Source organism: Schistocerca piceifrons, chromosome 1, assembly GCF_021461385.2.
Source record: "Schistocerca piceifrons isolate TAMUIC-IGC-003096 chromosome 1, iqSchPice1.1, whole genome shotgun sequence".
NCBI lineage: Eukaryota > Metazoa > Arthropoda > Insecta > Orthoptera > Acrididae > Schistocerca > Schistocerca piceifrons.
Genome location: NC_060138.1, coordinates 495,320,556 through 495,337,471, shown reverse-complemented (window position 1 = coordinate 495,337,471; position 16,916 = coordinate 495,320,556). Strand labels below are relative to the sequence as shown.

At 43.1% G+C, this 16,916-nt stretch overlaps 1 protein-coding gene across 1 annotated transcript in view; it reads right to left on the bottom strand.

Moving 5' to 3' along the window:
• LOC124795922 (DDB1- and CUL4-associated factor 1-like) overlaps positions 1 to 16,714 on the bottom strand; it is a 252,209-nt gene extending 235,495 nt beyond the window's left edge. The window contains exons 1-2 of the mRNA XM_047260006.1: positions 16,375 to 16,714; positions 16,030 to 16,178 (exon numbers count right to left, since the gene is read on the bottom strand). Of these exons, the coding sequence (XP_047115962.1) occupies positions 16,030 to 16,130 (101 nt within the window). The 5' untranslated portion in view covers positions 16,131 to 16,178; positions 16,375 to 16,714. The remainder of the gene's footprint in view (positions 1 to 16,029; positions 16,179 to 16,374) is intronic.
• Positions 16,715 to 16,916: the final 202 nt, after the last annotated feature.

The window sequence follows — 16,916 nt, the reverse complement described above, 5'->3', positions numbered from 1 at the left end:
AGTCATAGCTGCAAAATACTAACACGAATTCTTTACAGACGAATGGAAAAACAAGTAGAAGCCAACCTCGGGGAAGATCAGTTTGGATTCCGTAGAAACACTGGAACACGTGAGGCAATACTGACCTTACGACTTATCTTAGAAGAAAGATTAAGGAAAGGCAAACCTACGTTTCTAGCATTTGTAGACTTAGAGAAAGCTTTTGACAATGTTGACTGGAATACTCTCTTTCAAATTCTGAAGGTGGCAGGGGTAAAATACAGGGAGCAAAAGGCTATTTACAATTTGTACAGAAACCAGATGGCAGTTATAAGAGTCGAGGGACATGAAAGGGAAGCAGTGGTTGGGAAGGGAGTAAGACAGGGTTGTGGCCTGTCCCCGATGTTGTTCAATCTGTATATTGAGCAAAAAGTAAAGGAAACAAAAGAAAAATTCGGAGTAGGTATTAAAATTCATGGAGAAGAAATAAAAACTTTGAGGCTCGCTGATGACATTGTAATTCTGTCAGAGACAGCAAAGGACTTGGAAGAGCAGTTGAATGGAATGGACAGTGTCTTGAAAGGAGGATATAAGATGAACATCAACAAAAGCAAAACAAGGATAATGGAATGTAGTCTAATTAAGTCGGGTGATGCTGAGGGAATTAGATTAGGAAATGAGGCACTTAAAGTAGTAAAGGAGTTTTGCTATTTGGGGAGCAAAATAACTGATGATGGTCAAAGTAGAGAGGATATAAAATGTAGGCTGGCAATGGCAAGGAAAGCGTTTCCGAAGAAGAGAAATTTGTTAACATCCAGTACTGATTTAAGTGTTAGGAAGTCATTTCTGAAAGTATTCGTATGGAGTGTAGCCATGTATGGAAGTGAAACATGGACGATAAATAGTTTGGACAAGAAGAGAATAGAAGCTTTCGAAATGTGGTGCTACAGAAGAATGCTGAAGATTAGATGGGTAGATCACATAACTAATGAGGAAGTATTGAATAGGATTGGGGAGAAGAGAAGTTTGTGGCACAACTTGACCAGAAGAAGGGATCGGTTGGTAGGACATGTTCTGAGGCATCAAGGGATCACCAATTTAGTATTGGAGGGCAGCGTGGAGGGTAAAAATCACAGGGGGAGACCAAGAGATGAATACACTAAGCAGATTCAGAAGGATGTAGGTTGCAGTAGGTACTGGGAGATGAAAAAGCTTGCACAGGATAGAGTAGCATGGAGAGCTGCATCAAACCAGTCTCAGGACTGAAGACCACAACAACAACAACAACAAATTTGAATTCCACCAAACACAGCACCTTAGTTACCAATGAACTGAAACCGAGATTGTGATGCCCTTTTGTAAGCCAATCATAGCTCAAATGATGTAATCTCGCCAGTGATGACAGCAGATATTCAGAGCATAGGATATGTGATGCTAGCCAGTAGTAACATCACCGTTACGTGGCGCAAACAAACAAATAGGAAAAGTTAATGGTATGAATTAATATACATAGTGTTGCAAGAAGAAAAGAAAAGCTTTCACATATAATATTAGTCTCCAGAATGAGATTTTCACTCTGCAGCAGAGTGTGCGCCGATATGAAACTTCCTGGCAGATTAAAACTGTGTGCCAGACCAAGACTCGAACTCGGGACCGTCGCCTTTCACAGGAAAGTGCGCTACCAACTGAGCTACCCAAGCACGACTCACGTCCCGTTAAGGTAGGGGATGAGGTATTGGCAGAAGTAAAGCTGTGAGGATGGGGCATGAGTCATGCTTGGGTAGCTCAGTTGGTAGAGCATTTGCCAGCGAAAGGCAAAGGTCCCGAGTTTGAGTCTCGGTCCGGCACACAATTTTAATCTGCCAGGAAGTTTCATATCAGCACACACCCCGCCGCAGAGTGAAAAATCTCATTCTGGAAATATCCCCTAGGCTGTGGCTAAGCCATGTCTCCACAATATCCTTTCTTTCAGGAGTGCTAGTTCTGCAAGGTTCACAGGAGAGCTTCTGTAAAGTTTGGAAGGTAGGAGCCGAGGTACTGGCAGAAGTAAAGCTGTGAGGTCGGGGCATGAGTCGTGCTTGGATAGCTCAGTTGGTAGAGCACTTGCCCGAGAAACGCAAAGGTCCCGAGTTCAAGTCTCAGTTCGGCACACAGTTTTAATCTGCCAGGAAGTTTTAATGTTAGTCTCGAAGGTTAATAAGCTACAAGAGAAGCTAAGCTATTACAAGAGAAGCTAAGCTTTCGCATGTATTATTGGTGTGTTATTATGCGTGTGTTACTCCTTAAGATACATCAAACAAATGTGCCAGTAAAATTTGAAATAATGGCATAAATGTCTAGTCTTCTGGGCTAGAAATTCTTGTAAGTGACTGGTCCTCAAAGCGTTAAGTTTTAAATGAGAGTCAAATGTTCTGTGATTTAAGAAATTCATTGCTCATTCTCGCACATAGCAGAATTCATCTTACATAAAAGAAAATCTACTTTGAAAGTAATGCTTTTCAAACTACCATTCGCAATATTTTCCCGCAATCTGTTAGGAAAAGGCTTGTTGCAGCAGTTGCCAGAAAAAAGGCGTCACTGCGTGCACACAGCTATGAAGGTGTATGAAGTCCGTATGTATAAAGCATTGAGAGATCTTACATTACATCTTAAAAGAAACAGGACGTCAGAGGATACTCCAAGGGCATTGGTATTTCGTAAACAATATTCAGATGTACTATTCGGCTTGAAGTGCATATTTTTATGTCCACATTCACAATGATGTAGGCCCCCATCTGATATTAAACTTTTCAGTTTGGTTTCCAGGATGTAAATTTTCTTTGAGTACCAGTACTGTACCACCTCATATTTGGTTCTTTATTATGGTATAATGTCATGCGTGCCAGAAGATGAAAATGTACACTTAAAACTCAGCGAGCAAGCTGTAATTAGACAATGGTGTGGAATAAAACATTTCGTTTCAAATAAATGGTTGGTTGGTTTAAAGGCGGGAGAAGGGACCAAACTATGAGGTCATCGGTCCCTTGTTCCTAATAAAACAGTGCCACAAGTTTGAGAATAAAACGGACAATACATATAACACAAAATGGAAAGAAAGGGAAAGCCACAAGAACGAAGGGGAGGCAACAAACACTAAAAGGAACAAAAAGAGGACAAGAGAACAGAGACGCTAGAAACAGAAGAGATTAAAACATGAAAGCAGATTACAGTGGCTGGCCAACCACGAGAATAAAAAGGGAAAGCCAGCCACTCTGAAACACATTAAAACATCCATCCTGAAAGCACTAGGGTGGAAGACACAGAGGGACAAAGGACATGCGCTAAAACCTATATAGAAATATAAAACCCACTCTCATGGATAAAACGTAAAACTAAAGCTGCTGAGGAGGCATTGTCACCGAACACTGAAGGCAGGGTGCTGGGAAAGTTAAAGGTCTGTCGCAGAGCGGCTGTAAGTGGGCCGTCCAGCAAGAGGTGAACGACTCATTTGGGAGCCACAGCGACACTGAGGCGGGCCCTTGCGATGGAGTAGGTATCCATGCGTTACCCACATATGGCCAATGCAGAGCTGACAGAGGACAACTGATTACCTGCGAGAGGCTTGCATGGATAACTTCCACACATTCATAGTCTCCTTAATGACACACAGTTTTTATGCGTGCTGTTATGCCATTCTGTCTCCCAAAGCTGGAAAACACTGCAGTGTAAGACAGAACGCAGGTCAGCTTCGGAGATGCCTATCTCCAGAAGTGGTTTCTGCATCTCCTGTTTGGTCAGCCTGTCGGCAAGTTCATTGCTGGGGATTCCGACGTGTCCTGGGGTCCACACAAAAACCATAGAACGGCGGAACTGTTCCAGGGCACAGATGGACTCTTGAATGGATGCTACCAGGGGTGGCTAGGGTAGCACTGGTCGATAGCTTGTAGGCTGCTCAATGAGTCAGTATACAGGAGAAATGACTCGCCAGGACATGAGTGGATGTACTCAAGAGCACGAGATATGGCCGCCAGCTCTGCAGTGAAAACACTGCTACCAACTGGCAAGAAGTGCTGCTCAATATGTCCTCCATGAACATATGTGAAGCCTACGTGACCATCAGCCATCGAGCTGTCGGTGTAAACCACTTCAGAGCCCCCGAACACATCAAGAATCGAGAGGAAATGACAGCGGAGAGCGGCGGGGTTAACGGAGTGCTTAGGGCCATGCAAAAGGTCCAGACAAAGCGGCGGCCGAGGCATACACCATGGAGGCATATGTGAACGGGCCACAAGCAGAGGTCGTAAAGGGAATGACTCAAGTTCGGAGAGAAGGGACCGCATGCGAACCGCTATCATTAGCCCCAATCTGGGCCGCCGATGCGGGAGATGGACTGCCACGGGCAGGAAAAGGAGACGGTTATTCAGATGCGCGGGGGAACTATGAATGTGTGCTGCGTAACTGGCAAGCAGTTGCGCACGTCTGATCTGTAGTGGAGGGACACCAGCCTCCAACAGTACGCTGGTCACCAGACTCGTCCTAAAAGCTCCTGTCAAAAATAGAACCCCACAGCGGTGCACAGGGTAGAGTAAATGGAATTCTGAAGGCACTGCCAAACCATAAACCACACTCCCATAGTCTGTTTGGGATTGGACAAGGGCTGTGTAGAGCTGCAGCAGGGTGCAGTGATCTGCACCCCAATTGGTGTTGCTCAGGCAACGGAAGGCATTGACGTGCTGCCAGCACTTCAGCTTAAGCTGACGAAGATGAGGGAGCCAAGTCAATCGAGCGTCAAAAACCAGTCCTAGGAACTTATATGTCTCCACTGCAGAGAGTGGATCGTCATTAAGGTAAAGTGTGGGTTCTGGATGAACAGTACGACACAGACAGAAGTGCTTGACACACTTCTAGGCGGCTGAAAACCGGAAGCCGTAGGCTAGAGCCCATGACTGCGCCGCTCAGCAACAACAGTACTGGAGCAGCAGTATGAAATGCAGAAGTCGTCTGCATACAGAGAAGGTGAGACGGAGGGCACGGCTGCAGCTGCTAGACCGTTAATGGCGACTAAAAATAGAGAGACACTCAATACAGAGCACTGCGAGACTCCATTCTCCTGGATATGGATGTAACTAAGGGAGTCACAAACTTGGACACAAAAAGTACGGAGCGGCAGGAAGTTTTGGATAAAATTCGGGAGTGGGCCCTGGAGACCCCACTCATACATTGTGGCAAGGATATGATGTCACTGAAGTCGTGTTGTATGCTTTACATAAATCAAAAAAGACGGCAATCAGGTGTTGCCATGTGGAAAAGGCTGTTCGGAAAGCAGACTCGATGGTCACAAGATTATCAGTGGTAGCGCGACCCTGGCGGAAGCCGCCCTGACATGGAGCCAGCAAGCCACATGACTCCAGGACCCATCCCAACTGCCGACATAGCATACATTCCAGCAGCTTACAAAGAATGTTGGTGAGGCTGATGGGCCGATAGCTATCCACATCAAGCAGGTTTTTACTGGGTTTGAGCACCGGAATGACGGTGCTCTCCCACCACTGTGATGGAAAGACGCCATTGCACCAGATCCGGTTGAAGATGATGAGAAGGTGTCGCTTGTAGTCAGATGACAGATGTTTTATCATCTGGCTGTGGATGTGAACAGGCCCAGGAGCTGTGTTGGGGCAATGTGCAAGGGCACTGAGGAGCTCCCACTCTGTAAATGGGGCATTACAGGATTCACTGCAGCGTGTAGTGAATGAGAGGACATTCCGTTCCAGCTGTCCTTTGAGTGTGCAAAAGAAAATGGGGGGGGGGGGGGGGTAATTCTCTGACACAGAGGCTCGAGCAAAGTGCTTGGCAATCGCGTCAGCGTTGGTACATAACTTGCCATTTATGATAACACCGGGGACAACTGCTGGGGCCTGGTAACCGAATCTTTGCCCAGATTTGGGAAGGTGCCGTGTGGCACCCAATGGTGGAGACATATCTCTCCCAACACTCCTTCTTCCGTTGTTTGATAAGGTGGCGAGCACAGGCATGGAGCTGTTTAAAGGCTATGAGGTGCTCCGGGAAAGGTGCCGCTTATGCTGCTGTAGAGCTCGCTGACACTCCTCAATTGCTTCAGCGACTTCTGGTGACCACAAAGGGACTGCCTTACGCTTTGGGCACCCTAAAGAGAGAGGGATCACATTTTCTGCAGCAGAAACAACTGTGCTAGTCACCTGCTCAACCATCACATCGATGTTACCGTGTGGGGGAAATTCAGCGGTGACAGCAGAGGTGAAAGCTCCCCAGTCCGCCTTGTTCAAAGCCCATCTGGGCAAGCGCCCAATGTGCCTGACACTGGGGCAGTTACAGGAAGATGGTGAAGTGGTCACTACCACACAGGTCGTCATGTGCTCTTCAGTGGATAGATGGGAGAAGTCCTGGGCTACAAATTGATAAATCAATGGCTGAGTAACTACCATGAGTCACACTGAAATGTATGGCGGTCCCAGTATTTAAGAGGCAGAGGTCGAATTGCGACAGTAAAGTTTCGACACCTCTGCCTCGGCCAGTAAGCACGGTACCACCCCACAAGGGGTTATGGGCATTAAAATCTCCCAGATGTAGGAAAGGTTTAGGGAGTTGATCAATCAGTTCAGCTAATACATTCAGGGGTAATGCACCATCTGGAGGAAGGTATACATTGCAAATAGTTATTTCCTGTGTCGTCCTTATTCTGACAGCCATGCTTCAAGAGGAGTTTGAAGGGGCCCATGTTCACTACAGACCGAGTTTAGGACATAAACGCAAACGCCACCTGACACTCTCTTATAGTCACTACTGTTCCTGTAATATTCCTTATAGCTGCGGAGGGCAGGGGTCCGCATTGATGGGAACCATGTTCCCTGGAGGGCAATGCAGGAAGCAGGTGTAAAGCTTAACAGTTGCCGCAGCTCAGCCAGGCGGTGGAAAAAACCGCCACAACTGCACTGGAGGATCACTTTGTGAACTGGGAAGATATTGAACAATCAATGAGGCAGTTTACACCTCAAGAGTCACCTGCTGCCACCGATTTATTGCCTGAGCAGTCTATATCCATTGTGTCTGAGGGTCTGGTGAGATCTAGGTCGTCAGTGGACGCCAAAATCTCCACCCCATCCTCAGCGGCAGGGCTTGTACGTGCTGGTGCCACTGCAATTTTCTTGGTCTTAGGGGTTTTCCTTTAGGATTTCTCTCATTGCTGCTTGGGTTTGCCTGGCTGTGAGGACTTCACTGGCTCAGTCTCCGGAACTGAGAATGAGCGTGAAGCCGTATGACCAGCTACTTTTGGGCTAGAATGAGATTTTCACTCTGCAGCGGAATGTGCACTGATATGAAACTTCCTGACAGATTAAAACTGTGTGCCTGACCGAGACTCGAACTCGAGACCTATGCCTTTCGCGGGCAAGTGCTCTACCAACTGAGCTACCCAAGCACAACTCACGCCCCATCCTCACAGCTTTACTTCTGTCAGTACCTCGTCTCCTACCTTCCAAACTTTAGAGAAGCTCCCCTGCGAACCTTGCAGAACTAGCACTCCTGAAAGAAAGGTCTCGAGTTCGAGTCTCGGTCCGCCACACAGTTTTAATCTGTCAGGAAGTTTCATATTTTTGGGCTCTTCAGCCACTGGTGTGTGTCGTATTTCCCACTAGAAGAAACCTGGGAAGGGAGTGATCCAAGGGAGACTTACGCTTCCCCGGCTTAGAAGTGGGGATGGATGTCTCCGATGGTTGGGGGGGGGGGGGGGGGGGGGGGGTTGCTCCCGAAATAGGTGGTGCAGGAGCAACAGGGAGGGAAATGCCCCCCACCATCAAGGGGGCAGATGTAGTCTTCCAGCTCTGAGAGGTGACTTGGGTTGGCAGAGCTGATGGTGCCAGAACTGTTGTAGCAGTGGCGTAAGACAATGTCATACACACAAGATGCAGGCATTCAAATTTTCTCTTAGCCTCAGTGTAGGTCAGTCTGTCCAGGGTCTTGTACTCCATGATTTTCCTTTCTTTCTGGAGAACCCTGCAGTCAGGCGAGCAAGGTGAATGGCGAGCCTCGCCCTCCTCCCACGATGTAGCCAGGGAACGAAAGGTTGCGAGGTTATACGAAGCAGCATTCAAGGATCCTTCACCCTTTGAAGAGACAGATGTTTGAGAACAGCCTGATTTTTGCAGCTTGATATGCTTCATGCACCAAGCATGCACCCTGATAACACTCACTGTGACCAGAGGCTCTCTCCACAGGCGCCACCCAGCCATATCGAGGGCAGCTGTTGCCAGGAGTTCAGATACTCCTGAAGAGACAAGCAACCACTCCTTGGAATACATGGGGAGGGAGCAGCTCAGGTATCAGTAGTGTGATCCCTGTGTTGTCAGGGCTTCAGCAATATGGATACATAACAGCCCCACCACACAGACTGGCTACACGTGCTGGTGACCTAGCAGGTAGGAGGGGCTACAATGGGGAAGGGAGAGGGGAAGGAGGGGAGGAGAGGAATCCACACCGTAGATGCTATGGAGGGAGTTCTTTCCCATATGGCTCACACTAGAAACAGGAAATTTTGGAGATCAAACCTCAAGTGGAAACCTAAATGCCAAAAAGGATAAAAGAACAGGCAAATGGAACAAAATTGCAAACAACACAGGAAACCAGGTGGATAGCCAGTTCGACATAAATCAGAAAACACCAGATGGGGGAAGGAGGTAGCAACAGGGAACGAGCCAGGATAGGAAGGGAGGGAGCAGTGTGAAGGAAATACAGCCACGTAATGAAGAATGGGTCACAATAGCTTGGGGACCCATGTGCGCCCTGCACAAACTCACGAAAGAACCGTGAGCTCCTGGGTGGGGGGGGGGGGGTAGAAAACATGGATGGGGGAAATGAATGAAAGGGGAAATCACCTAGTTTGAATACTGAATACTGCACAGAGCACAGTTTAATCATTGCTAACATTTAACTTGAAAATCATGAAATAAATGTGTACAGGTGGAAGAGACATGGAGATCAGGAAGATTTCAGGTAGATTCAAAACTTTTCTGGAAAAGATGTCGACGTCAATAATTTATTGGTTACAAACTGCAGATTAAAACTGACGAAACTGCAGACTGGTTTTAGCTCTATCTGGAGTGAAGATCATAAAGCACAAGACACAATCTCTCTTCAAACCCGCTGAAAAACTCTGCCACAGCAAATTTTCCTCTTTTTTCTTCAAGAAATGGGTAATAAGTAAAATGCATTTGAAACATGATCATCTGTCAGTGCACTCACTTACTGTCTGTCTGTCAGAAAATTAGTGAATTACAACCTTCCCTATAAACGGTTTCACTAGGTTATTAGCTTCAAATATTACCAAAAATACCATCTGTTGATGGTGATGGAAAGGTACATACAGCGATATATCTCCTCCTGGTTCTACAGGGTGAAGTGAAATTCGCCCACAAGGTCTTTGCAGCATGACTAGCCACATGCCAGTGATAAAAAAAAGGCTCTCACAAAAGTTTGTCCAGTGAGTACATCTGGCAGAAAAAGGACGTTAAAGAGTGGCAAGCTGCCAACACTGTAACCACGTGAATGGTAACTACCTCTGTCAGACATATTAGTCATGCTGTACAGTTGGTGTAGCATGTAGAGTTTTGCATTCGCATGCAGGAGGTCGAGGGTTCGATCCTGGGTTAGGGTGCATTTTTTTTATTTGCTAATTTCAATCTGAGAGTTCATACTGTAATATACGCCTTCTCTTAGGTCACATGTATCCTAAATTTATAACATTTTGTAACGCTGAACATAACAAATACGTGGTTAGACAAATAAGAATCAGATAGTTGAAACAAATGACCTGTCATAGGACAGAATAACTACAGAAACAATATCAATTTCGTGATACTAAAGATGATAGCACAATACAATAACACAACGTCTACTTGTCATTTATATTACATGTAATATGAACACTCAGATGTGGCACATTAGCAACCAGTGACAACAATAATGTACATATTAATGACAGTATGACATTCACAACAGAGTACGTTGTCCTCAGAACAACAGGCACTCAAAGCGTCTTCCCTGCTTGTCCAAACATTGTGCAACCTGCCACATCATACAGCTCTGGACCCTTCGCAGCACAGCTGCATCGACAGTAACAAGAGCAGCATGACATGTGCTACCAATTCTTCCACATTCATCGGCAGAGTAGAGAACACACACTCCTTCAGGTGCCCCCAGGAAGAAAACCAGAGGATGTAGGTCAGGTCAACACGTTGGCCATATAAATGATGTCCACGTCCGAGCCATTTCCCTAGAAATGTTCTGTCCAAATACTGTCGTACATTAATTCCAGAACGTGGAGATGCACCATCATATTGGAACCATATCTCGAGCCGAACATGTAGTGGAATATATTTCAGCACATCAGGCAGATAGTTTGACAGGAATGCATGCAGTCAACCGGTCAGGCAACATGTAGGGACCCAAACACCTGTTGCCCAATATATGGCCCAGACGCTGATACCAAAGCGAACTTGATATCCACAGTTGCGGGTGACATGCAAGTTAACCTCACACCAATGGTGGGCATTGTGCATATTAAAGACACCCTCACCCGCGAATGTTACTTCATCTGACCATATTACGATGTTCACGAAGTCATCGTTTGCTTCCTGTTATTGTTGAAACCATTCACAGAATTGCATCCACCGATGGCGAGCTGCAGGAAGTATAATATAGGGGTGCAGCCCATGCTCATGCAGCATGTTAACAACCGTGTGTTGCGAGACAAACAGCTGCCTTGCTACGCTGTGTGTCCTTCGCTGAGGTTCTTGGTGTATGACCTCCAGAATAGCTTCATCAGGTAGCTGGAGCAGAGCAAGTCTGTAGACAACCTCTGGCATGAGATGGTGGAAGGAGAGAATCTGACTCCCGAAAGTGCAAAGCCGGATGATGAAACACATTTTTATCTGGATGGCGCCAACAAGGATATCTAGCAGCATACTCACATGCAGCAACACAATCCCCATTATCAGATGCACCAAGGACCAGAACCATATCCACAAATTTGTCGTTTGTGTATGCCATACATCTGCCACACTGGTTTAGAGGCTTGCAATGAAAAAATTCGATGTGTGTACACATTAACATTGGAGTCTGTCACAGACGTGTTATTCCACTCACAACTAGTCCCTGTCTGGTGGACAGCACATTCAATATAAACACACCGTCAGTCCTGCATACTGTTCCATGTAATGCGCGTTACTCCTCTGACAGATATTGTTCTGTCATGATTCATCCTGACACCACTAAGTGTGAAATGTTCGACATCAAATTACACTGTTTCCCTAATGGTAATAGATGTGATCCTTCCATAATCCCATCGATATAATAATAATAATAATAATAATAATAATAATGCATTGAGATACATACTAACCAGCATGCGGTTACCAGACTCAATGTTGAAAGGCATAATTAATGGGACCATGGTGATAACACATACAAATAGTAACCGAGTTTGGACATCATTTGCAAAGCACGTTGCTAGCCCTACTGGTAACTTAAGGCCCTAACGAAATGTAACGGATCTGAACAAGGCAAGAATAATAGTTGGTGCCAATCTATGGTACCATTGGTGGAGGGTACAAAGAAAACAGATTTTGCATCTAGCAGATGAAGTGGTGCGAATAAATTCACACCCACGACACAGAACGGGCTTCTTTCAAAGCTGACCAATCTTCCATTTCTACGATTGTAGTATGTAAGCGCAAATGTTTCCTAGAGGACCTGCTGCAATCGCTGTTGATGATTAAAGATGCCAGACACCGTACCACCTGGACTACATTTACCAAATAAAAAACATATGCCTCAACCCAGCATCGAGTCATAATCTCCTGCATGCTAACCCAAAACTCTATCCACTGCACAAACTGTACCGTACAACCAAGATGTGCTGACAGAGGTAGTTACCATACATGTGATTACAGTGTTGCTAGACTTGCTATCTAATGTCTCAGGTATCAGCTATAATGGGAACAGGCATGCTGTTTTACCACAGTTAATTTTTTTAAATTTCTTTAAATTTTAAGTTTTAAAAATCTTTCAGAGGTTTAAGTACTTTTACGATACTGAAAAGAAATTATTCTGCTTGTTTCCTAAATCTGAAGATGGTTGTTGGCCAACTGAGACCAGTTATCTAGTTACTACTTGACTGAATCACAATTAAGACTTAACATTTGGAATACTTAAAACATTGTTGACCAACTATATTTGAGCCACGATTAATGGAAACAAGCTCACATACAACAATAAAGGGGACAAAAAACCAATTGTGTTCTACTCGTGACATCCACTTTAATTAATTTAAAAAAACTATGGGAAACCTAAATCGGGATGGCTGGATGGATATTTGAAGTCCGCTATTCCTAGTGTATTAACCACTGCATCATCTCACTCAGTGGCAAACTTCCATGCCAGGTCAGCATTGAAGTTTCAAGAAAGTACGTATATTTGCTACCATGTGTCTATATTGTATCTTTGTGAAACATGACAGGTTGTTGTTATGTAGTTTAGATCACCAGTTGCATCCAATAGTGGCCAAAACCATCACACTTGGCATGTGACAACAACACTGCTCTGAAATGCAGACAGCAGTAACGATGGTAGATTCTACACTTTGACAAGTTGTAGTGTGGCTTGTTCAAAAACATTACATCCTGCAACCCACCACACCAATTTTGCCATTCACATACACATATTGTCACTAAACAAACTATGGACAATACATAATTTAACCCCCAGGTGGAAGAAAATGCTGTGAAGCACAAAATATTTGAATCTGGCCACCTTCCCTCTCAGTCGTAAAACTTTCTTTTCTGTGTGAATCACCTTATCATTTTCGGCTACGCAAACCACCTTCCTTCACCTTTGACGGATGTATAAAACCATCTACCTGTATCAAACCATACGACTATCAACATTACCCCCACTTTGATAGCAGCTGTCTCTTCCACTCCTCTGAAATGCACAAATCAGAAAAGTCTATACTATACATCCTTCATTCATACTATCCTCCTAGCCTCAATCTATGGTACTCCTTATGTTACATATGCACGTGTAAATTTTTTCCTTGGTTTCTCGGCTCCCTCAGAACTCAAAAGATTGTGCGTGTGTGTTTAGTATTTTTTGTCAACCTTATTGGTCAAAGGTGCAGTAGCTGTGGAGCACTGTCTAATATTATGTTTGATTTGGCTGTTGTGTTCTATTTCTTTTGGTAAAATGAGCAATGAGGTACTTCATGGGCCACCAGCGGGCACTACATATGACCCATCGTCAGCATAGGAAGTGAAACCTATGACGTGACCTTTTTATTTAGTTGCTCAGTATAAACACAAAGCATAGTATACTGGCTGCAGCATAAAGCATAGTAACTGCCTGCAACATAAAGCATAGTATACTGGCTGCAACATATGAGAGGGGGACTTTTTTCCCCTTCCTCTCTTGTGGACATCTATAGGTGGATTAGTGCTCACTTTCCTCACACCTCCCTTTAAAATCTGCAACGAAAAAGAGTGCTCATTGTATTTGCATCCCTTTTCTTACACCCATCTGCCACAATTTTTTCCCCTTTTTTATTAGTATTATTAACCTGAGCAGGTTGCCATGGAGGTGATTATTCTGTTTGAGGTGTCAAATTATGTTTGAGCTCAGAATTTGTTCTAAGATTTAATAACAAATGGATGACAAGGGTATTATTTATTTGAGAGGTCTACAGTAGAATATGGTTAAAAGTGGGTCTAATTCGACCACAAATTCATTATACAATCTGATAGGAATTCCATCAGGCCCTGGAGCTTTGTCCAATTCTACCAATTTCAGCTGTTTCTCAATGCCGCTAACATCAATAGCTCTATCATGTGCCTTTGCAGTGCTGTAAGAATTAAAGTGGTACAATAACCCTGAATTTTCCTTTGTAAAGGAGCATCTAGAAATGGAGTGCATCATTTCTGCTTTCACTTTGCTGCTCTTAATTTCAGTTCCTGTATCATCCAAGAGTGCCTGGACGCAAACTGTGGTACCACTAACAATCTTTATTACAACTAAAATTTCTTTGGTTTTTGTAAGACATCCTACAACACTACTCTGCTGTAGTATTCGTAGTTGTTGAAGGCTTCATGGATTGCTCTCTCAATGCTTGATTTAGCATCTCCCTATTTATAGCCCTATGCTTTATTTTACACAAATTAGATAGCAGCTTTTGTTTCTTTACAGTGACTATATACAATGGAAGCTCTCTCCCATTATGAACTGTTCTACGAAGTACATATTTACCAAGTGCATGGTCAAAAGCTATTTTTGTACCCCTCAAAACAAATCACATGAAGCCCATACTTTGTTCATAGGGTCTGAACAAAGCTAACTGATGTCACTGAGCAGATTTGCTGCTCTTTCTCTTGCACATGATAACTAAGTACATTTACTATTAAGAATTTAGCAGACCTGATAGTAGTACAGTAGGGTTTAACAGACATCCTCTTAAGGCCCGGTAACATTTAAGAGCAACCCGAGCCTCAGTATTTTTAACTTATGTTAAATGGTCACACCAATCAAAAGATACACAATTTTGTATGTGACAGAATCTACAAATACATGATGGGTTGAAGAGTGTGATTAAATTCATCCACTTTGAGCACTGATACTATCAATCAATATGGAGACAGCCATCATAAAACCACACTCATTTTAACTATCAAAAACAATGGGACCTCCCCTGGAAAATCTGTCTCAGGCAGGGGAAGTATTGTTGTTATGCCTTCAAACGTATTATAAAGATGACAATAGCAGACCACAGTGGAAAATAGAGGTATTTACTCAGAAAAGTGGAAACACCCATGTAATGCTCAACAAAGTAAAAGAAAACTAAAAGCAGGTCAATCTTCCAATTTCTACATCAATTTATGTTAACAGCAATGTTGAATTGTGACAAAGACATTGAGATTAACTGTAAAACAAGGAGTTTCATTGATAGAAGAAAGGTAGCATATGTTAAAGAATAAATTACTGTTACTGAAATATCAAAAATGTAAGGAAAAGATAGACTGCCACTTGCCATAAAAATGAGAGATTAAGTTACAGACAGGCAAAACTAAATGACACTTACACACCAGCTTTCGATCGCAGCCTTTGTCAGTAGCGAATTATCTTTTCCTTACATTGTTGATATTCCAATCAGGAGTTTCAATTGTGATTTTACTTTTACAGGAAGTTTTGAGAGACATTTCAAAATACCACATGCATGCTTAAAGAAATACACAGGGCTAATAGTATTTTGACACAGTAAACAGGAACTGTAACTTTTTGCTTTGAGGAATAAAATGCTATATTTCCAAAATACTTGTCAGACCCATAGCCTGCTTCGTAAGTCAGTGAACCACTGTCATCAGTTCAGAAACAAGAAATTTCTTACCCTCCCCACCAGTAACGGAACTAGGTAATAGAAATGATTAAAATATGTGAATTTTTTCAATGAAGACCATTGAGTGTTCGAGCAGATAAATCAAAAGATAGTATAAATTGAAATAACAGGGCTCTCTAAGAACATTTAACACAGTGCATGTAACAATACAGTACAATATGCTATGGATATTTTTGACCTGTCATTAAATACCCGATTTAAAAATACTGACAATACGCACAGAATGCTAATAGTCCTCTAAAAAAAATATCTGGGAAGTTACAACTGTCACTGGTTTTCTATCTAATAGGCTACAGAACAATGCTACCTATATAGTTGTAGGGATCTTACGTTTCAGCACACTATTAAGTCTCGTATATATATTCAAAAAGCAAAAATACAATACGATTCCCACACATCCAAAGTAATACTAAAATGTTTAAGACATTATGGCAATTTAACTACAAAGAATTAACAATAACTTTTTCTTTGATTAAAATTTGGATGTTATGAACACAAACACAACGGATAGGCAACAAAAAAATAAATTAACATACGTAAACGAACTATACAGCACAAAATATCTGCAAATATGTGGTATACATTGAAGCGTGTAAACATACCTCGTAAGAACTGGGACTGGATCGTACAAAGAATTCTGGTGTTCCTCTTCCCATGAACGCAAACAGTACATTATTTCACTTATATCTGTAGTGGACTCCATCCTTCTCTTTATAGATTATGCAATTATTCCCTTAATGTTTGCAATCAGCTGCATATGTGAAATTGTAAACACAAATTACTTTGTTGGTTAAACAACGTTACGGAAAACGTTAAATATGCTGGCATTAAAACTCTGTCAAATACATGAACTAATATAAAACTGCAGGTATTTACTATCTTCAACGCCTAAATGAAAAATGCCAATAACACAAGGAAAAAATGACTTAACCTAAATACGAACTCACAGTATCACATTATAAGGCAACAAATTTTTATCAGTTTTTGTAGTAGTCCATCAAACTTGATAATTTACTAACTGACAAGCATTTCCAAAAGTTGTAACATCACTTGTATTCTCAAAACCAACACCACCGCTACACTACACGATACATCACGTTGTGAGCGGCAAAAACAATTGCTAAGCGCAATTCGTATGTGTATATTGCACCACGAAAATATAACTAGGTAAATTGCAACCTTCCGGGCAGTTTTTGAAATTTGAAAGTGCTGTTATTGTAAAGCTTCTCATAGGTATTAACTTTATAATAGCTATAGTAATCATTTAATTCATTTTCGCACTTTTTCGAGGTAAACCAGAGATATTTGGCAATGGAGACGGATGTTGATCCCGGATTCATGGCCAACACAAGATATTGTTAGTACACACACACACACACACATACACACACATGGAAAGCGCAAAAGTCCTGTCAACATAAATACAATATACCGACACAGCAGAAGACAGGACTGGTTTATGGTATTATGTCACTCTACGACAACTAAA